This window comes from Vipera ursinii (assembly GCF_947247035.1).
Source record: "Vipera ursinii genome assembly, chromosome: Z".
Taxonomy (NCBI): domain Eukaryota; kingdom Metazoa; phylum Chordata; class Lepidosauria; order Squamata; family Viperidae; genus Vipera; species Vipera ursinii.
In genome coordinates this window covers 50,219,383-50,241,536 of record NC_139517.1, presented here as the reverse complement: position 1 = coordinate 50,241,536, position 22,154 = coordinate 50,219,383, and the positions used below count along the sequence as shown (strand labels likewise).

Below are 22,154 nucleotides of genomic sequence, written 5' to 3'. Positions count from 1 at the left end.
TTCTCCAACGACACAAGGGCTTGCGCTTCCTCCGCTGAGGCAGCTGCCATAGTCAGGGTGCTGGTTGTGGGTGCATCTTTTTTCTCCATGCTGAATCTTCCCTGAATCTTTGTCTACCTTCCCTCTGATTTGGGAAGGTGACTGGAGCTCAGGACCCCAAAGGATGTTAGAGTAGATAGGATTCTTGGGTTAATGTCATGGTTCCGATAGATGAAACCAGTAAAAGAACTTCAAGGCAAGAATTCTTCCTTAAAGAACATTTTATTTAGGATACAAAGTATCGGCACTTACATAGTTGAACCCAAGAATGAGATTCCCTCCTCCCAGATACAAAGTAACAAATTGCAATTCCCAACCCACAAGAGCTGTCATAAATCACATTCCCCAATTAGCACTAAACGTGGGCTTTCCTCCCCGGCCCCTCAGCCCACCAAAACCTTATCTGAACAGGTCCCTGAGTTTCCACACTTCTACATTTTTATGGCTAGCTAAATCCTCAGGCATTTACCCCATCCCACCTTCTACATTTGAACTCTAGAAGAATAGAAAGGCACATTAAAACCAAAAGTAAAAATGGCTGCTGGTTCTCAGTTGTCAGAGCAACAACATCCATTGTCACAGCATTGGCAACATACAGAAGAGGACAAGCAGCACATGCAGTTTCCAAAGCTAGATATCCCTAAATAATCTTTAGAACTGGTATTAACAACAGCTAGAAACCCAATATGACAAGGTGCCATGATTGCCTAAAATAATAAATTAATTTGTGTACTTCTTCTGCTGCAATAATAATAACAACAATAACATTTGAATATGGATGTCAATAGCCTCTGGAGGAATTATACTTCCTCAATTTGTTTGGGACTTTTTCTAATTGGCAATTCTGTTGGAAGCCCTAGGCCTGTATGCAAAGATGGAATCTTGTTAGAATTTGCTGTTAGGCTTTGATTAGACCAGTAATTCTTAAACTATGGGCGGTTACCCTTAAAGGCATAATCTGATCAAATCTTGATAATGGAGCCATTTATTTGTTTGTAAATCAAGGATCCAGATGGAACTGCTGCTTCCAGGAAACTTGAGTAAAATAACAAGCTGCTTTTCTGGGTGGGGGTGGGGTAATGATGTTATTCAATCTGAGTCAAACAGTTCAAGAATCACTGATTTAGACAAACTGACTTTCTATTATATTTCTTACCTACAATTTGGGTTGCATAGTAGCTGCCTCTGTCCAGAATAGGTTTCAGTCTTCTAAGATCTCTACTTGTTCTACTAGCTCTTCCTCCCTGCTTCTACCTTCTTTGCTTTCCCCAAATGCCTTCACCTTTTCTTTTAAAGTTCTCCATGGCAAGTTGATTGCAGCAAGTTGGCTGTGCCATGTTGTCCCATTCCACCCTGAGTATTGCCTTATGACACCACTGCTCCACAAGCTACCTTAATTGCCAATAAATTTCTGGGTGCAATTCAAAATCCTGATGACCACCTATAAAAACCTTTATGGCATAAGACCAGGTTATTTGCAGAATTGCCATTCTCCCATGGTTTCTGTCTATATGAATGACTATGTAGATCAATGTGCTTCAGGTTCTCTTGATCACATAATGTCACATATTGAGACCAAAACATTATTTCTTGATCATTCTTTATCATGGCATCTGTTGTCTGGATTAGTATCTCCCCAGAGATCCGTATGCCTTCCATCTTGGTGATGTTCCAGACATCATTATAAATTTAGTCTTTTTCCCAGGCCTTGAAGTAGAATGCTTATCTCTAACACAGGATTTTCTTTTTATTGTTTTCTGTTTTTTAAGTATAAATTACCCAGACCCATTTTTGAGTCATGCAATCTCTAAATCTCATATCTAATTAAATATTGCTCAATACATTAAAATGTATTTTTTAAAAAGACTAAAAGATAAGATTAATTTTGACAGATTCATGATAATTAGTATTCCACAAATAGCACTTAAATCCCTAAATTGGATTAATGCTGAATCATTTTTAGCCCACTGGTTGAGATAAGATATAACCATACCTGGCATGAATCAATTCCTCCTTCAAGATATCCAGCACATATCATTCCAGGTTTTATTGCCCCATTGTACACTTCCTTTCTATTGCAAACTTTGGAGTCTATGAGTTTTACTGTTGCTTCCTGAAGGACATTAGGAGTTTCACCTGAACAGAAATATCCAGTTATTTTCCCAGATTATTTGCACTAAGACAGGAAAGGCATTAAATAACATATTCAGCACATACAATATTTGCTTGTTTGTTAAATTTATATAGCTCCTGCATTACCAGTGACTTTGGCTGGTTTACAGTGGTATAAAAGCATAAATATAAAAGCATTAAAATAACAAAACACAATATTAAATAAAGGTTAAGAACCAAGAGTATGAATGGTATGATTTATCTCTCACTCAGCCCACCACTTCCATCATAACATACCCCATCAGGGTCCCAAGCCCACCAGCACATTAATACATATCTTCACACTTTACTGCTGCCACACCCAATTTTTTAAGCTCAATCTGTCTTTTTTAAGATTAAGATTGTTGCCCAAACAAAGAATATCTATCATTTCCTGCTAACAATAACAGTACTAAATAAATTAGTGAGTATTGTTCTAATAAATAAGTACTAAATAGGCATTTTTATAAGAAAAATATAGGTATTGAAACCTGAATAAATATTATGAGAAGGTAGCAGAAATTAATCTGAATTTTCCCTTTAGAAGATATTAGAAAGGAAAAGATGAGTAGTAATCAAGAAAATTGTTTATTTGGGGCAAATGTATTTCAGTTTCAATGACAAACTCAGTGAAATTTTATTATATTAAAAACTAAACTGCCTGTGGCCCATTTGGTCATCCTTTGAGAGAAAGGTAGGGCACTCTGATGTGGTTAGAATGAACATTAAATTTTCCTGAATAGTATTGCAATCACTTTGCTTTAAAAATAACCAGAGGTGGGCAAAAAAGCAGGGGGAAAAGGAGCAAGTTCAAATTTCCTGCCAGTTTTGGCATTGACTTTGCTTGTGGGAAACTGGCAAACATCAGAAATCATGGCCATTTGAACTCAGGAATACTACAATGTCCGCACCTGTGTGAACCTCAGGGTAATTTCAATTTCACTGGATTAATAGTTCCTGGATTATTTTTACATATTCTTTAAGTTAGTAGAGATAATTATTTTGGTTCAAAAATTGTTGTAGTATAATCCACCATTTGGGCTAATGTGAGGGTTCAAACAACCAAATATAATTATAGTATATAGATATACTGAATGTGGAGATCAGTGTTGAATCATTTTTTATTCCCTAGTGTTTCAAAAGGACAACAAAAGCTATGATTAATTGGTTCTTCATTATTCAGTAGCTGACTAATACTACTTAAGGCTCTGTTTTTTATTTTTATTTCTCTTAGATCTAGTACTAGCACAACTACAGTTCTGAATTTAGCCTCAAGTAATCTTCATTAATCTTGCAAGAATAGGCTGGGAGTGCAAGAAATGAAGTTGGCAAGACAGGAGAGAGTGGTTTCCAAGTGAGACAGTATTGTAGATGGCTCAGGACTATTAAACAAATGATCAAATTTTTGCAGATTTAAAAAGACCTAGGATTTAAAGATAGGGACAGACATATATACATCAACTTTAATTGTGTCTATGGATTGTATCTGTGGAAATTTCTAAATATTGCCCCAATTTGTAATAATCTTATGAATATCTGTATGTCTGTAAACTTTTGCCAGAAAAAAATATCTGAATATAATATCTGAAATGAAGACTGATAGGAAATATCTTTTTCACTCATTTTATCAATTTCTCACCAGTCAATTCCTGTCTCTTTCTTACCATTTTGAGGGAAGGACTAAAAATGGGCTGGTCATTGAAACAATTCTTTCATTTCCAAAAGCAATATGGGCTAAAAATTTGTAACAAGTGAATTGTCACTAATGATATATTGTTATGTTCTACTCCTGTTTTTTCTTTTCATTTCTTTTCATTTCATTTCTTTTTTCCTTTCTTTCTCTTCCTTTCTTCCCTTCTTTCTTTTTTTGTTGCTCCTTTTTGGATTAGAAGTAGTCCTGGGTTACAATGGCAATTGGGACCAGAATTTCTGTTGCTATGTGATGTGTTCTTAAAGCACAATGTCACATGACGAAATAATTTAGTAATGGCAGTCCTAGCAGTCCACATTGCCATTGTAACCCAAGAACTGCACAGGTTGTTAAGCAGGAAGACGCAGGTACTATAAAGTCAGCTACGCAAAAAAGTGATGGGAGTAGAAACAGCTTCTGACTTTGCTTGTGTAAAGCCAACAGTTGAATGTCAAAAACCACAATCACATAATCATAAGTTACTGCAATGTCATAATCACAAGCTGGACTGAGTGTCTGGAATATGATTATATATGATGGGAACACTGCAACAGCCAAAACTATGGACTGGTCATAAGTCCCCTCTATCCAGCACCATTGTAATTTTAAACTGTTGCTGAAAGAGTGATTGAAACAAGGATTACATATACAGGTAATCCTTGAGATACAACATGTCCCATGTTGCAACTGTCATTAAGCATCTCATCAAATGACCCCCCTCATCTCTGCTCTCCCCAATGAATTATTAAACTTTAAATATTAAGCAAAGCATGGGATCCCTTGAGAAGGGCAGGCTCTTGGTCCTTCCAAGTCTTTCACTTCTGAGATGCCCAATGGTCCACCTCCCACTTTTTGGGTCATCGTAAGCCTTTTCCCATTCCCTACTGAGTCCTTCCAAGCCTTAGGCCTGATTCCCACCCCACCAAGCCAAACACCCTCTCCTCACTTATCTTTTGAAGAGCTCCAGGACTTCCAAAGGGCTGGAATGGATTGCTTCAGTACACAACTGCATGGGTGAGTCCAGAAGCAACTGCCATTTTGTCCAGCCCACAAAATAGTAGTTGCTTTTGGGTCCCTGTCACAGGGCCTGAGGACAAAGTGCTTCAGGTCTGCCCAAAGCTGCGGAAGCTTCTGAAAGCTGCAAAGAGCTTCTGCAATGCTGTACAAACCATGTTAAGTCAGCAAACTGGATTGATTTATTACATGGTCACATGCTGTAATTCCAGAAGTGGCAACGATTCAGGGGTGTAACCACAATTCATGGATGCATATCCAGAAATCTTCAAAAGGTAAGTGTGGTGGATGATGGGTCTGCTGTAGCAGGCCCAAGAGTTGCAGGGTCCCAGCAAAGGAGGATGGGGCAGAGAGGCAAGGAGCACTGCAGTGTCCCTGTGATTGGCCGTAGGGCAAATCATTCCAGAGGACTGCAGCCATTGTAATTTTGAAATGGGGTCATATATAGCTTTTGGTGGGGGGGTCTTTTTTAACTGCTAATATTATTAAATGCCTGCATGTATATCAAGACTACCTGTTTCTTCAAATTCTTCAAGTGGAGTCATACTGACTGCTGATATACAGATGGATTTGGGGTAGGTTTGTGAAGGTTTGAGTTAACCTCTTCAGTATTTTTCATATTAAGTAACCTCCCCAAATTTCCAAATATAAAAACAAGGTTCAGTAACCTGTAGCCCCATAACCATAAAATCTTGCTGTCCTCTGGGTTATTATTGCTGAAAACTGGTGGAACAGTTTCATGCCATTCCAAGTAAGAAAAGCTCCCCCCCCAATTAAGTGAAATCTTGACAAGTTTAAGATGGCTAATTACTGTTTTACATTCTTACACACTTTTGGTACTGTCCATAGACGATGCAGTAAAAGTGCTACACTCAATTTGTCAGCAAATTTGGAAAACTCAACAGTGGCCACAGGATTGGAAAAGATCAGCTTACATTCCAATTCCAAAGAAAGGCAGTGCCAAAGAATGTTCAAACTATCGCACCATTGCACTCATTTCTCATGCTAGTAAAGTTATGCTTAATATCCTACAAGCTAGACTCCAGCAGTATGTGGATCAAGAACTACCAGAAGTACAGGCAGGATTTCGAAGAAGCAGAGGAACTAGAGATCAAATTGCCAACATACGCTGGATCATGGAGAAAGCTAGAGAGTTCCAGAAAAACATCTACTTCTGCTTCATTGACTATGCTAAAGCCTTTGATTGTGTGGATCATTTATTTATTTATTATTAATTCCCAAAGGACTCAGGGCGGTTTACAAGGCAAAATTTAAAAACAATACAATATAAAATTAAAATAAAATTAAGTTAAGTCTAGCTGCAAAAAAAAAACAAATCACAATTTAAAAACATTAAACCCCTCAGTCCAGACAAGATAGCTCAAAGAGCCAGGTTTTTAGGTCCCGGCGAAATGAACAAAGGTCGGGGGCAGTCCGGAGTTCTGTTGGCAGTTGATTCCATAGGGCAGGCGCGCCCACAGAGAACGTCCTCCCCCTGGGGATCGCCCATCGGCAATCCTTGACCGACGGTAACCTGAGGAGGCCCTCCCTGTGGGAGCGCACAGGACGATGGGAAATTGACGCTGGCAGCAGGTGCTCCCTCAGATAATCCGGGCCCATGCCATTTAGGGCTTTATAGGTCATCACCAGCACTTTGAATCTCACCCGGAGGGCAACTGGAAGCCAATGCAGCTCGCGGAGAAGAAGTGTTACATGGGAGTATCGGGAGACTCCCATCACAACTCGCGTGGCTGCATTCTGCACCAGCTGAAGCCTCCGAGTGGTCTTCAGGGGCAGCCCCATGTAGAGAGCATTGCAGTAGTCTAGCCGGGAGGTCACGAGCGCATGGGTGACTGTGCGTGGGACATCTCGGTCCAGATAGGGCCGTAACTGGCGCACCAGGTGAACCTGGGCAAAAGCCCCCCTGGCCACGGCTCCTATATGATCTTCCAAACTGAGCCGTGAATCCAGGAGGACGCCCAAGTTGCGGGCCCTATCAACGGGGGGGGTAACACCTCACTCCCCCATAGTTAACGATGGAAAAGATTGGTTAGTCATAACAAACTGTGGCAAGTTCCTAAAGAGATGGGTGTACCAGACCATCTTATTTGTCTCTTGAGAAACCTATATGCGGGCCAAGAAGCAACAGTGAGAACTGGACATGGAACCACTGATTGGTTCAAAATTGGGAAAGGAGTCTGGCAAGGCTGTATACTGTCACCCTGCCTATTTAACTTATATGCAGAGCACATGATGAGAAAGGCAGGGCTAGATGAATCAAAAGTTGGAATTAAGATTGCCGGAAGAAATATCAACAACCTAAGATATGCAGATGATACCACTCTAATGGCAGAAAGTAAGAAGAACTAAAGAGCCTCTTGTTGCGGGTGAAGAAGGAGAGTGCAAAACCTGAGTTGAAACTGAACATTAAGAAAACCAAGATCATGGCATCCGGCCCTCTCAATTCCTGGCAAATAGATGGGGAAGAAATGGAGGTAGTGACAGATTTTATTTTCCTGGGTTCCAAGATCACTGCAGATGGGGACTGTAGCCAAGAAATTAAAAGACGCTTGCTCCTTGGGAGGAAACCCATGGCAAATCTAGACAGCACCCTAAAAAGCAGAGACATCACCTTGTCAACAAAAGTGCGTATAGTCAAGGCTATGGTCTTCCCAGTTGCAATGTATGGCAGTGAAAGTTGGACCATAAAAAAGGCTGAGTGCCAAAGAATTGAAGCCTTTGAACTATGGTGCTGGAGAAGACTCCTGTGAGTCCCTTGGACTGCAAGGTGATCAAACCGGTCAGTCCTAGAGGAGATCAACCCTGACTGCTCTTTAGAAGGCCAGATCCTGAAGCTAAAACTCAAATACTTTGGCCACCTAATGAGAAGGAAGGACTCACTGGAGAAGAGCCTAATGCTGGGAAAGGTTGAGGGCAAGAGAAGAAGGGGACGACAGAGAATGAGGTGGCTGGATGGAGTCACTGAAGCAGTAGGCATGAGCTTATATGGACTCCAGAAGATGGTAGAGGACAGGAAGTCCTGGAGGAATGTTGTCCATAGGGTCGCGATGGGTTGGACACGACTTCGCAGCTAACAACAGCAGCAACAACAACATTCTTACACAATAAATGTCTGGACAGCCAACGTATTGTTAATAATCTTTCTGGATGCCAATCTAATTCTTGTTGGCTTGTAGTGGTTTCTTCTGCATTAATCTTTCTCAATTAATTCCTGTCACCACCTGCACTTTCTGTGCTTACTTTTTCTCTTTCAATTTTTACTATATTTTTTCATCTTCCTTAGTCTCATTTCTTCTCTATCTCCATGCAACTAATTTTCTTCCCTACATTAATTATTTGGCTGGCAAATGATAGACAAATATCTGCTCTGATTCAAAAAAGAATAATCTTTTCTTTCTCTTTATCTAAAATGTATAATTTGTGATTAGTATAAAATACAATAGTGTTCTAAATTGGCATGCTTACCCTCGTTACTAAGTGCTCCCCATCCTGTAACCACAGCATCAATATTATATGGAATCTTTTCATTTGAATCTGGGAGACAAATTCGATGAATAGCCTTTGTAAACTTTACACTTTTAGTCAACTGCAGAACAGCAATATCATGTTCATGACCTGCATTCTGGTATTTTTCATGAATTATAATTGTTTTGACAAGCCGTATCATTAGAGAAGGTCTTAAATACGTTCCAAAGCTAACTGTCCATTTATGTGGATTTTTTGCTCTGAAAACGAACAAAAGAGAAATGTCACTGTGAATTATCTGAGTTCTACCAAAAAGAGACTACTGAAAAATAAATCAAAAAAATATATTTCCATAATAAATCACAGGAATTGATGTATGTTAAATCTGTACCCATGTAATGGATTCAAATTAGCATTCTAATATTCATGGTTGCACAGAAGATCTTTAAAATAGATGTGCAACATGTCATGAAGATTCAGAGTCCAAAATTGGCTGGTATGCAATGTTGTTTAACCCTTTCCCATGATCCCAGTGTCAGTCATGCTAAGCATTTAATCTCAAACCAAATATTCCTAAATCCACATTGGCTGGAACATAAGAAGGAAGCTACTTATAAGAGACCCAGTGTTCAAAAAGAATGGCTTATTATGGTTTCTTTAGTCTTCCTATACCCCTCGCATTCCTAGGCAGAGCTTTGTAGAGGATAACATTCTAAGAAGAAACATATTGTCAATGGAAAGAAATTTCAGAAAGGGAAAATGTGAAGTATGAAGACATTTCCCTGAAGATGGTTATTTCCTCAAAGAGGCCAATGGAATTCTGCATTTACCTCACATATGTGTTTCTAGTGAAGGCCATCTTCTTCAGGCCCTCTCCATTATTATATATTTTGAATTGTTTAATTTTAGATGTCAATCAAAGCTATTTAGAATACTAATTAAAATATATCATAGTTATTCTCAATTGGAAACTTACGCTCTGAAGCAATGTGCTGCAGATAGAAGCCATGTGTTGCTGATCAATGTTGCACCACAACGATGGATGTTGTTTCGCTGGAGACTGGCTTGCCATGGCCATTCCCCAGATGATACACCTCCAGTTATTCTTGATGATCCTAATGACCTGTTATATCGAAGCCCACAGACTATTAAAGCCAAGGGGGAAAAGATTTTTCAGCTTAATAAGTATGATATACATTGGTCATAAAACTGATCAGAATTGTAACAACAAAGACAAATCAAAGTTTACTCACATTTGTCAGCTTAACAGCAAAGCTCTGCACCAGGGGTGTCAAACTTGCAACATCATATTACATGTCGCAACATTTCATGACTTTTTTCCCACTGGCAATGGGGCAGTTTGACACCCCTGCTGTGCACTAACAAAATTTTACAAAGCAATACTCTCAAAGGCTAATCAATAAGCACAATAAGAGTGTGTGTGTGTGTGCGCGCGCGCATGCTGCTAGGCTCTATAAAATTTGTAACAATTCCTCTCAGTCAAATAAAGTACTTTAAAATATACATATCAAAATATAAAATCAACCTATAAATAAAATGATAAAACACAAATTTCTAGAACTCTCTCAGTTCTAATCGGAGGCCATACCATCTAAGGAATCATGTTTAAGGATTTGTTGATCTATTTTCAAAGCAGCTACATGGCAGTTAGCTGCTGTAAGTGTTAGGCAATATTATATATGTAAATAGAGCAGAATAATATAAAATCATCAAATCTTGGGGGTGTGTGTGAAAGCCCTAACAAGCAGGCATATACATAGAATGAAGGCTACTGCTAAGCTTGTAAGCCGCCCTGAGTCTTCGGAGAAGGGCGGGATATAAATGGAATTAAAATAAAAAAAAATAAAATAAAATCTGCCTGGGAAATCCAGCAGTATAGTATGAATGTATTTTAAGTGCAAGTCCTTATAGAATGACAGAATAATAAAATACAACTTACAGTTTCAGTTTCCCCAGATGTACATGGGCAGTTTGTCTATTAATTTTTTTAAAAAAATATTGTTTAAAAGTACAAATGGGAGAACATAATATCTAGCCGCAAACAATTCTCTTTGCAGTTCTGGAAAGATAAGTATCTTGCCATGTAATAGAAAAATACACTCACAAACCCCAGTCTTCTTTATGAGGCATTCTTAGGTTTGAAATATTTACTTTGTGTTTTTGACTCCATTTTGAGAATAATCTAGCTTTTGTTGCAACCCCTTATCTTTAATAAAAGAACCTATCACTTCAATCAAATGGAGTCAAAGTGTTTCTTTTCTAGAGACCTAGATTGGGGCAGGTCTGATACCAAGTTTACATTTATCTAAAATGGCCAGTAAAACTAGATTATTATGACTAGTTTGAAACCTATTTTAAAAGGAGACTTCTATCTGTTTTAAGTAAAATGAAATATTTACTGTGTACTTACTGCCATTGAAGATTCTTTGAGCCATTTCTCCCTTCATATCTGGTGGGGAAGTAAGCAAGAATAGATTAACAAGATTAGAAATAATTATTGACTGAGTTTATAATAATAAAAGAGAATAATAAAGAGAATTTTGTCAAGAATTCTTGAAATTCTTGAAACTGAATTTTGAAATTGAAATGAAATTGCTGAAAGAATATAAATTAGACCTAACAAAAGTGGAGGTGGAGTTGCATTATATATAAGAAATCACTGCAAGTCAATAGAAATGCATAAAACCAAGGATGAAAGCCTCCTTAAATGCTTATATAAAAGGAAAAAATAACTTTGCAATAACTGTGTACTATAAACCACCCATCAAAGCAGAAGAAATGAACTTTTTGCTAATCAGTTAACTAATGTGTACAGGAAACACATCATCATATTGAAAGAAGCTATTTTTTTTGTTTTGACATTTGTTGCAAGCCTTAGTTCATTTTGAGCCTTAGCTTTCCTGAGTTCATATTCAGACTATTCAGAATACAATATTCTGCCTTACTTATGTGCCCCTCTGTCCACTTTTTATACTTTTTTATACATAGAGAAGTCTATGTGGAGCCATGCAGGCTTCTTTTGAGATATCTTATTTTTCATCTACATTGGTATTGTGCAAAACTGAACTTTTATAATGTCACTTTTCAAAGTTTCCCAAGCTTCTTGAGTTCTTTTCTCCTTGAGGATTTTCATCAATCCTTCCCATGCACTCTCTAAGTTTATTAAAATCAGCTCTCTTAAAGTCCAAGACTACTTTATTTTTTTTATTCCTTGTGCTTGCATAATGTTGAATTCCAATATTACATGGTCACTCCCCCCCCCAAGTCCCTATAACCCCTTCTATCACTTTATCTTTGTTAGGAGCAGGGCTTTTTTTCCTCATAGAACGCTCAGAACGGAGTTCTGGCACCTTTTTTGGATGGAGCCTTGTAGGGTAGGCAAGGTGGGTTGTATGACATGTGTGAGTTCCGGCACCTTTTTCTTTTACAAAAAAAGCACTGGTTAGGAGGAGTTAGTATGGCTGACTCTCTAGTTTCCTTCCTCTATCCTTTGGAAGACAAATGTCCGAGTTGCCCTTCTTCCTTAACACCTGTTTGATTAGTGCACATGGTATGGCACACATTATCAAAAGCTTGATTTATTTTAACATCAACCTTAATATTCTTAACCATACAAGCACCTATGTTAGAAACTCTATTAGGTTTAGATTGCTGGGGACAAAAATGTTCTGTATAAATTAACTCTCTGTGCCCATTATTCCATTTAAATCTTCTCCAGAAAACTCTTGAACCTAATACTAAATTGCTCAGTCCCTTTCTATGATGGATGCATATAATCTCTTTTACACATCTTTTTATCAAACCATCTACAAACATCATGACTAACATAATCAAAACCTTTCAGTTTGCATCACTCCTTTATCCATATATTGAACTCTGCTATACACTGTTTTTCCCCCTTTTTACTCCGTATATACAGGTAAAACCTCTGAAAAACTAAGACTACAGCCTATCACTGCTAAGTTCCTGCCCCAAGCTCTGAAAATCCTTCTGCACCGAAACTACAGGTTTTTTGAACAGCTGATTGGTGCCAAAGTATAAAGGATAAGGTAGAGAAAGAATGTGATATAATGGGAAATTGGATTTAAAAAATTAAGTTTATGAAGATCAATTATGAACAGTAGTGAAAATAATGTAACATTAAGCCAGTTTCTTATTCATAAGAGAACAAGCATTTTATTTGCTTTTAGCAAACAATGACATGAAGAAAGGTCTTGTACAACTGTGAGATAGACAGTACAGCTTTCTTTCCCCTGTGATGAGATCTTTCCTCAAATTTCAGCTGCTATAAGGGCTAGCAGCTCCAAATTTCCTGCCAGTTTTCCACCTCAGCCTTTTCTGCATCACCTTCAGAATCATATGTTAGATATATTGTTGTTGTTGTTAGTTGCGAAGTCGTGTCCGACCCATCGCAACCCTATGGACAACGTTCCTCCAGGCCTTCCTGTCCTCTACTATCTTCTGGAGTCCATTTAAGCTCACGCCTACTGCTTCAGTGACTCCATCCAGCCACCTCATTCTCTGTCATCCCCTTCTTCTATTGCCCTCAATCTTTCCCAGCATTAGGCTCTTCTCCAGTGAGTCCTTCTTTCTCATTAGGTGGCCAAAGTATTTGAGTTTCAGCTTCAGGATCTGGCCTTCTAAAGAGCAGTCAGGGTTGATCTCTTCTAGGACTGACCGGTTTGATCGCCTTGCAGTCCAAGGAACTCGCAGGAGTCTTCTCCAGCACCATATTTCAAAGGCCTCAATTCTTTGGTGCTCAGCCTTTCTTATGGTCCAGCTTTCACTGCCATACATTGCAACTGGGAAGACCATAGCCTTGACTATACACACTTTTGTTGACAGGGTGATGTCTCTGCTTTTTAGTGTGCTGTCTAGATTTGCCATGGCTTTCCTCCCAAGGAGCAAGCGTCTTGTTAATTTCTTGGCTACAGTCCCCATCTGCAGTGATCTTGGAACCCAGGAAAATAAAATCTGTCACTACCTCCATTTCTTCCCCATCTATTTGCCAGGAATTGAGAGGGCCAGATGCCATGATCTTGGTTTTCTTAAATGTTTAGTTTCAACCCAACTTTTGCACTCTCCTTCTTCACTTGCAACAAGAGGCTCTTTAGTTCCTCTTCACTTTCTGCCATTAGAGTGGTATCATCTGCATATCTTAGGTTGTTGATGTTTCTTCCGGTAATCTTAATTCCAACTTTTGATTAATCTACCCCTGCCTTTGTCATGATGTGCTCTCCATATAAGTTAAATAGGCAAGGCGACAGTATACAGCCTTGCCGGACTCCTTTCCCAATTTTGAACCAATCAGTGGTTCTGTGTCCAGTTCTCACTGTTGCTTCTTGGCCCGCATATAGATTTCTCAAGAGACAAATAAGATGGTCCAGTATGCCCATCTCTTTAAGGACTTGCCAGAGTTTGTTATGATCCACACAATCAAAGGCTTTAGCATAGTCAATGAAGCAGAAGTAGATGTTTTTCTGGAACTCTGTAGCTTTCTCCATGATCCAGCGTATGTTAGCAATTTGATCTCTAGTTCCTCTGCCTCTTCAAAATCCTCCCTGTACTTCTGGTAGTTCTTGATCCACATACTGCTGGAGTCTAGCTTGTAGGATTTCAAGCATAACTTTACTAGCATGAGAAATGAGTGCAATGGTGCGATCGTTTGAACATTCTTTGGCACTGGCTTTCTTTGGAATTGGAATGTAAACTGATCTTTTCCAATCCTGTGGCCGCTGTTGAGTTTTCCAAATTTGCTGGCAAATTGAGTGTAGCACTTTTACTGCATCGTCTTTTAAGATTTTGAATAGCTCAGCTGGAATACTGTCACCTCCACTAGCTTTGTTGTTGCTCAGCTTTTCTAAGGCCCACTTCACTTCACATTGTAGGATGTCTGGCTCAAGGTCAGTGACCACCTCATTGTGATTATCAGGGATGTTAAGCTCATTCTTGTATAGTTCTTCTGTGTAATTTTGCCACGTCTTCTTAATCTTTTCTGCCTCTGTTAGGTCCCTGCCATTTTGGTCCTTTATCATGCCCATTTTTGCATCAAACGTTCCTTTCATCTCTCCAATTTTCTTGAAAAGATCTCTGGTCCTCCCTATTCTATTGTTTTCTTCTATTTCTTTGCATTGTTCATTTAAGAAGGCATTCTTATCTCTTCTAGCTATTCTTTGGAATTCTGCATTTAATTGGGCATATCTTTCTTTTTCTCCCTTGCCTTTCACTTCCCTCCTTTCCTCAGCTATTTGCAAAGCTTCCTCAGACAGCCATTTTGCTTTCTTGCATTTCTTTTTCTTTGGGATGGTCTTGGTTGCTACCTGTTGTACAACATCCTCCATTTCTATGATGTTTACAGATAGTCTTTTAGTGGATGCATAGTGCAAAACATACAGCATAAAACCTCAATAAATTGCACCTCAGTTACTACTAAAAGTTTCAAAACACTTACCTGTAACAGAGGAAGAGGAGAGATCAATGTGTGCAGACCCAGGATATATCTGCAGCCTATGCCGCAAAATTCTATTGGCTGCTATGTGGAGTGATACTTCACTTTCAGTATGAGAGAAAAAGATTAGCACAACTTGAGCCAATACTCCATCAGAATCAGGACTGAAAGACAACCAAATTATTAATCACAAGTGATCAATGTGCTTATGTGATTACCAGTAGATTCTATAATAAGGAACTAGAAAAAGAAAAAAGGTAAAATGAAACATAATTAATGATTGTTAATAGCAATATTTGTTAACTTCTTACTTTAGTCAACATGTTGATATATTTATAAGGTCCACATTTAAACATTTAATTTCTGTAGATATAAAAAACAAAAAATGCCCTCAAACTGTGTTAATTCCAGCTTATTATATGGACATAACCATGCAGTCTCTTAATAAAAGTATGCAAATGGGGACTTCCAGTTTGCCTCACAGCCGCCATGGACAGCTAGGAGACTTGCTCTCCCTCATCCAGTTTTACATCACTGGGGGGGCCTGAAAAGGGCCAAAAGTTGCCCCGAAGACCAGCAAGGAGGGGCCTTCGCTGGTTGTGGGAGAGCCGCAACTCTCATGTTAGACCTGGTGATCCCTCCAAACCGGCGGATGAAAGGAATGGCCATTATGGCTCATCCCTAGGCTACGAATAGCCGAAGTCACATTTTCCACCAGGCAACTCTTAAAGAAGTGCAGAAGAGACTGGGTGAGATCTACCTCATTTACACCCTAACTATTTTCTGTGCCTCCTTAAGCTGCTAAGCATTTTCCCCCCTGTGGTGAGGAAAGAGAGAGTTTAGCCCTCCCTCCAGAAAGAGCGGCAACCAACCACCCAGGGGAATTTAAAATGTTGAAAAAATAACTGAATCCCAATTGGAATTTTATTTCTTAAAGCTTGTGGACTGAAAGACTTTTTTTCTTTTTCATTATCTACTTCTGTTGAAAATCTGAGTTTTTCCTTATAAAAAAGAAGAAAAACTGAAAAGATTAAAATAACTTTGGGACTTAAAGGGAAACTTTAAAAGGTAGAGGCAACACCATGTGCTCAAATTTGGTATTTTAATCTGTTATTCTTCAGGGGCCTGGCTGACAGCCTAGGAAAATAGATAAGACACATAACCTTAAAATTTTTGAAACAACAGCTGTGAAAGGCTGTGTTCTTTACTGAGAAAAAAAACTTTTCCTTCTTTTGGATTTCCTAAGTGTAAAGGCTTTAATCTAAAATACTAATATGGAAGAAGACCAGGAACAAAATTTCCTTATGGATGAATATCAACAAATTCTCTCTATGTTGAAAACAATAATTCAAACTCTTATCACAGACAATGAAAAACTAAAAGGCTATGGGAAGGAACAAGAAGACAGCTCAGATATGAAAGCCCAAACTTTGACCACAACTAAAGAATCATCTATACAAAATACAATAGAAAAAATGAAACATTTAAATACCATGACAGAAGAATCAACTATTCAACAAATACTGACATTTGAAAATCTAGAAAAAACACCGACAAGTTGGAAAAAGGAAAAGGTTTGCTATACAAATCAGAAGGAATTGGAGGATCTAGAAAAAGAACCGTTGGATAAGAAGATAAACAATTCAGAACAACCATGTCGATATAGAAGAGTAAAGAGAAAATCCACCAGATCTACAAGTCCTCTCAAAAAAGTGGTGATCAGATGGTTTCGCCAACATCAATTAATATATATGACATTACAAGGGGATTGGTTTGATGACTCAAAAACAAGGACAGGAAGATGATTTGGCAAAGGAAAAAAGCTAGAATAAGACTGAAGAAGAATGGAGTTTTAACTATCTTATCGAAATCTAAAACAGAATATACTTAAATGGATAAGATGTGCATGTTGAACACAAGACATTTTTATGAACTGAGATAAACAAAAGTTTTTGGTCATTAAAACTTAGCAGTATAACTAATAGCTAAATTTGAATATCTGTGCATAAAGGTCATGTAAAGGTGAATAGGATGTAGATGAGCTAAAAACTTATTGATGAAAGTAATAAACAGGTCTATATGGAACATCAAAACCAAAAATTATTAGTTTAAGCAAGAGATAGCAGATACAAAGAGGAAGAGAGAGGAAGCATTAAATACTGAAATAAAAATAAATTTTGATTACTACTTTAAAAAATCAAAAACTAACAAAAAGGAAGGATATCATATTGTATTCTTAATTTGTTGACAAACAGTTTAGTATTAAATGTAGAGCCTCTGCCAGGGAAAGCCGCGCCCCACTGGCCAAGCCTGTCATCCTCACCGTGGTCAGGTAGGATTGCATAGAAGGGGTACCGGGCACGGGGCTGGAGGGGGAGCTGCCAGCAGAGGGGGAATCAGAGCAGCCACCATCTCCCTTCCTCAGCACAGCCCCATCGGCATGGTAGAGACAGCCCCGGGACAGCTAGAAGTGGGCCCTTGCCTGGCCTGGGACCCATCCACTCGGCAGATCTGAGGGGGGTGGCAGCTGCTGCTCTGAGCCCCTCAATCAGCTGGCCACACAGGGAAGTAGGAGGTGGCAGTAATGATCCCTGCATCGCCAGACCTGGCCAACAGCAGCTCCAAAAACAAAGCTGTGTCATCCATCCTCGCGTTGATGAGGGTAGGGGAAGGGGGGCTCTGGCGTGCACCCACCCCTTGCTGCTTCCACTCCACATCATCCTGCAGCCCCTCACCACCGCCACACAGGCAGATGTTGTGCTGCGGAAGGGAAACAGCATGCTGCTGGCCAGGCCTGGTGATGCAGGGATCGTCGCTGCTGCCTCCTCCTTCTCAGTCCCATGCATTGCCCATGCATCACAGCACACCATCTGCTGACCATGCAGAGAAGCAGGAGGAGGAGGTGACAGTGATCCCTGTATTGCCAGGCCTCGCCGGCAGTATGCCATCTCCCTTCCTCAGCAAAAAAATATTTTCGTTCTCTGATTGTAAAGCTTTTAACTTAAAACTCTACTAAAAGAACATGGATGAAGATCAGGAACAGATTCTCTTAATGTTGAAAGCAATTTATGAAACTATTCTTACAGCTAGTGATGAAATAAGGTACAGAAAGGAACAAGATGTCAGCTTAGATATATGAACCCAAACTTTGATTACAACTAAAGAATCAACAACAAAGAATATAATAGAAGAAGTGGAACAATTAAATACTATGATAGAAGATTCAACTGATCAACAAACACAGTTAATGGAAAACCCAGAAAAAGGCCTGACAACATGGAAAAGGGAAAAGACTTTCTATATAAACCAGAAGAAACCTGAGGATCAAGAAGAAGAACAGACTGAAGGGAAGATAAATATTTCAGGACAACTATGTTGAGATGGGAAAATAGAGAGATGATTTGTTAGTCCTTCCAAAAAAAATGGCGACCTGATGGCCTTTTCTACTTCAAACAATATATATAATAAAACACAGGGAAATCTATTTGATGACTTAAAAGCACAGACATGGAAGGCAAGTTGGCAAAGAAAGAACGCTAAAATAAGACTGAAGTAAATTGGGGGTTTGACTTAAGTATGAATTAAGAAACAGTGTCCTATTTCATAGTGGAAAATACTGTGAATTTATCTGTGTAAGTTATTGTGAACCTCTTCAATTTGTGAAGTAATTCAAATGATGTTTTATTTTTTAAAGACTCTCCAACATCCCTTAATTTTAACTGCACCATATGAGAACACCCTGACCCTCCTAAGGATTGGGATCTACAAAAAGTAATTGTCACAAAAACAACAGCATGGATACTGCACAGCAGTTCACCACATACTTGAATACATTTCACTATTTACCTAAAGGTTAACAAAATACTGTGGTGTATATTTTCATATTGTTAATTATATCTATTTGGGGGGAAGGTATTCAATAGTTTTGTGAAGGTTACACTTTATTTTATGGTAATTTTGATCACAATTTTATTATTGCTTCCAAAAGCCTTCAGGGATGGATGACAAACAAAATAAATACATAAAGATGAAATGACTCAGACAGATCATATTAAGTTACCAAAGGGACCATCTTACAAAGGAAAAGGAAAAATTATATTGCACATAAAGAAGAAAATTGTGGTAAGGCATTTAGAAAATATGTACCTTGAACAAGCTGCATACATACACATAAGTACACAAATTATTTTAGAAGAATGAACTTGAAGTTTCTGGCATGTCTCCGAATAATGGTTTTACATACCTCACTTTGACAAGCCGTGAACCTCTATATTTATGTCTTAAAACAGAATTGTGAAATGTCTCATACATCTGTTGGGAAAAAAAGTGGTTTGAACAAAGAAAACCTGGATTTAGCCAAGCAATGTAAAAATTTACCAGCTACATATATAGAATTGCTAAATACAGCAAAATAACAACAAATATTGTAAGTAAAGTAACAATAATAGAACAGATGGGCAGCAAAAGAGAAGTAGCATTGGCCTATCTTTACAATATAGCAGCCATCATTTCAACCAAAACTTTAATTTCTTGGTTCTAGGATTTGAATCCAGACTTATTATGTTGTTAACTTAGGCTTTTGGCAGTGGTGTAGTTTTTAAATCAAATAATTTTAAACATTTCATGGATACCCTGCTATGTGAACTAGAACCTGGTATAAACTCTCTTAAGGTGGAAGGCTAACATTACAGTTACATTAGAAACACGTTTAGACACTTGCAAAACTAGTCTCAGGGATTTGGATTGCACCCTCTCTGCTGATATAAAGTTAGAATAAGGATCTGCATGCATGCCATGCAATACCGGTATCATTACTTTTGCTTCAAATAATTTCAGTGCCATGGGAATACATTGCCCTTCCCTGGAATAAAAATAAGTAAGTATAGCTTTGGTGTTTCTTTTCGCTGCAAGTGCTTCATGGTCTAAATGGACATTTCTCCACCTAGATGAATGGAACATTATTCCTAAATAATTGAAATGCTCTATTTTGTTATCATTAATTTATCTTATCATCATTAATGGTACAATTCTGATCTTTCAGTCCCCTGGCAAAGGATAATATCTATGTCAGGGGTGTCAAACTCAATTTCATTGAGGGCCGCATCAGCACTGCGGTTGCCCTCAGGGGGCTGGGTGGGTGTGGCCAGGGTGGGCGTGGCCTACTGGGTGGGCATGGCTAGAGTGCGTATGGCCTACTGGATGGGCGTGGCCAGCTCTACATCGTCCGCATCAAGGGTGCCTATGGGGGCCTGGGCAGGAGTGGGACAGATCTGAGGGTCTCTGGCAGAAGGAGGGTCTCTGGGCCAGGGCCAAGGCAGTGGGGGCCGTTCCCTCACTGTTTCCAGGGTAGCTTCACGGGCCACATGAAACCACTTTGCGGGCCAGATCCGGCCCCCGGGCCTTGTGTTTGACATGTCTGATCTATGTTTTGAAGCAGATAGTTCAGAAGTATATGTGGCTTTAAGCACTTATTGCCAGCTTCCAAGACATCCACTTAAAAAAGAAATCAAATAATTTTATTTCATAGATAGACAATTCCTTTATATTATTTGTGTATACCATTCCATTTCCTTTTATTACTCCAACAAATCAATAATATTCTAACTCCAACAAAAAAAGAAAAAGAAATAGCAAAACCATCTTCCATCAAAAGATGGGACTTTCTGTTTTTTCCAGCAGATTAATTGCTCAATAACCCAGAACAGTATGAACAAGTTAAAAGGAGTTATTTGATAGTTGAATCAGCTTAAATTACCAAGGGCAGCAGATTCCTTACCTTCTTCAAAATTCACTCCCTATCTAACTGTAAGATTACAACAAGATCAAGCAGTATGTAATACAGTATTGCTCTACTGTCAGGCTTGCAATGCAACCCTAGCTGAAAGCTAGCTAGCCAAAGTTAAACGAGATAGCTATTCAGTATCTAATTTGGCTTTATTACAGATGCTCAAAAAACTACAATAGCTCAGGAAACTAGCAACTGCCAGCTATGAGCCTCCAGTCTTCGTTTAGCAGTCTCTACTTTTAAGCCTTGTTGTCTCTTTTTTTTCTTTTTGTCTTGCAGTGCACCTTAAGGAATTAAAGCAGATTGCTTCTGAATGGAAAGAGTGGTAGTTGATATGTGTCCCAAAGGTGCTTTCTCAAAAGGGAACTGAATTTTGTTTTTCCTTGAAGACATTTCACTTCTTGCCATGCTTCTTGGATGAGAAGCAAAATGTCTTCAAGGAAAAAAAAAAGTCCAACTGCCTTTTGAGAAAGTACCTTTGGAACAACCATTACCAGGGGAACTGAGAATCTCCATATACTGTACATTGATATGTGTCCATTGTTATTGTAGCAAACCTGTTTAGTCTTCTGCTATTGTGTCTAAATTAGTTCTAACCCTCACACCAGCTTAAAAAACCAGTTTTAAAGAAGCCTCATTCCCACCGCTCTTTACAGTTATATTACACTGCAACTATATTAATATTAAAGTTATTGTCTTTATTTTTTAAAAAATAATGATAATCAAGATGAATTAGACTCCACATATGACTGTTATCAGTCTTAGAACCTTACACAGTAAGTTATTTGGGAACTTGAAGATTTTGCAAAATAATTTAACAACTGAAAGCTGAGAAAGGCATTTCTTGTTTCTTGAAAAATATGCCAATAGAAGATTGTGAAAAAGATCCCTAATCAGATTACATAATTCTAATTCTATTTATTCTAGATTAAAAGTTAAATTAAATTAAATTAAATTAATTCTCCATATGGATAAAGTTAAATAAAGGAGGAATCCCTGAGGATTTTACTCTGCTAGTCATAGCCCACTACAGGGAATGGTGCTCATCTTTGTTTCAAGAGCCACTAAGCCAGCAGTGTCCAAAATGTATCCATGGTCATGTGGCCAGCATGACGTTATGGAGAATTGTTTCCTCCCTACCAAAGTGGTACCTATTTATCTACTTGCATTTGCATGCTTTAGAACTGCTAGGTAGGCAGGGGCTAAACGAAAACAGGAGCTAACCCTAATGCATGAAACTTGGGTCTCAAACCTGGAATGTTGGCTTTCTAGCTGACAAGCCCAGCATCTTAACCGCTGAGCCATCGCACTACCTCAATTAAAGATGGGAAAAGATATATACCATTTCACAGCTGAAATATATCTCGAGCTATTTTTCTTCCAATATTTTTTATAAATGAGTAAACAGATACTATATTTTGAAAGACTGGAACCTCAGGTAAACCAAGCACAAGGGGACAAAATTCTAAGGAATGAAAAGGTAAAAAAAATAATCTAAAGAAGCATGCATAAGACTACAT

At 38.6% G+C, this 22,154-nt stretch overlaps 1 protein-coding gene across 1 annotated transcript in view; it reads right to left on the bottom strand.

Moving 5' to 3' along the window:
* LOC310649276 (transmembrane protease serine 11C-like) overlaps positions 1 to 22,154 on the bottom strand; it is a gene marked incomplete at both ends in the record, with an annotated part of 66,200 nt that overhangs the window by 4,431 nt on the left and 39,615 nt on the right. The window contains 5 exons of the mRNA XM_083377577.1: positions 2,033 to 2,175; positions 8,381 to 8,640; positions 9,357 to 9,525; positions 14,853 to 15,013; positions 19,093 to 19,160. Coding sequence (XP_083233703.1) covers positions 2,033 to 2,175; positions 8,381 to 8,640; positions 9,357 to 9,525; positions 14,853 to 15,013; positions 19,093 to 19,160 — 801 coding nt within the window. The remainder of the gene's footprint in view (positions 1 to 2,032; positions 2,176 to 8,380; positions 8,641 to 9,356; positions 9,526 to 14,852; positions 15,014 to 19,092; positions 19,161 to 22,154) is intronic.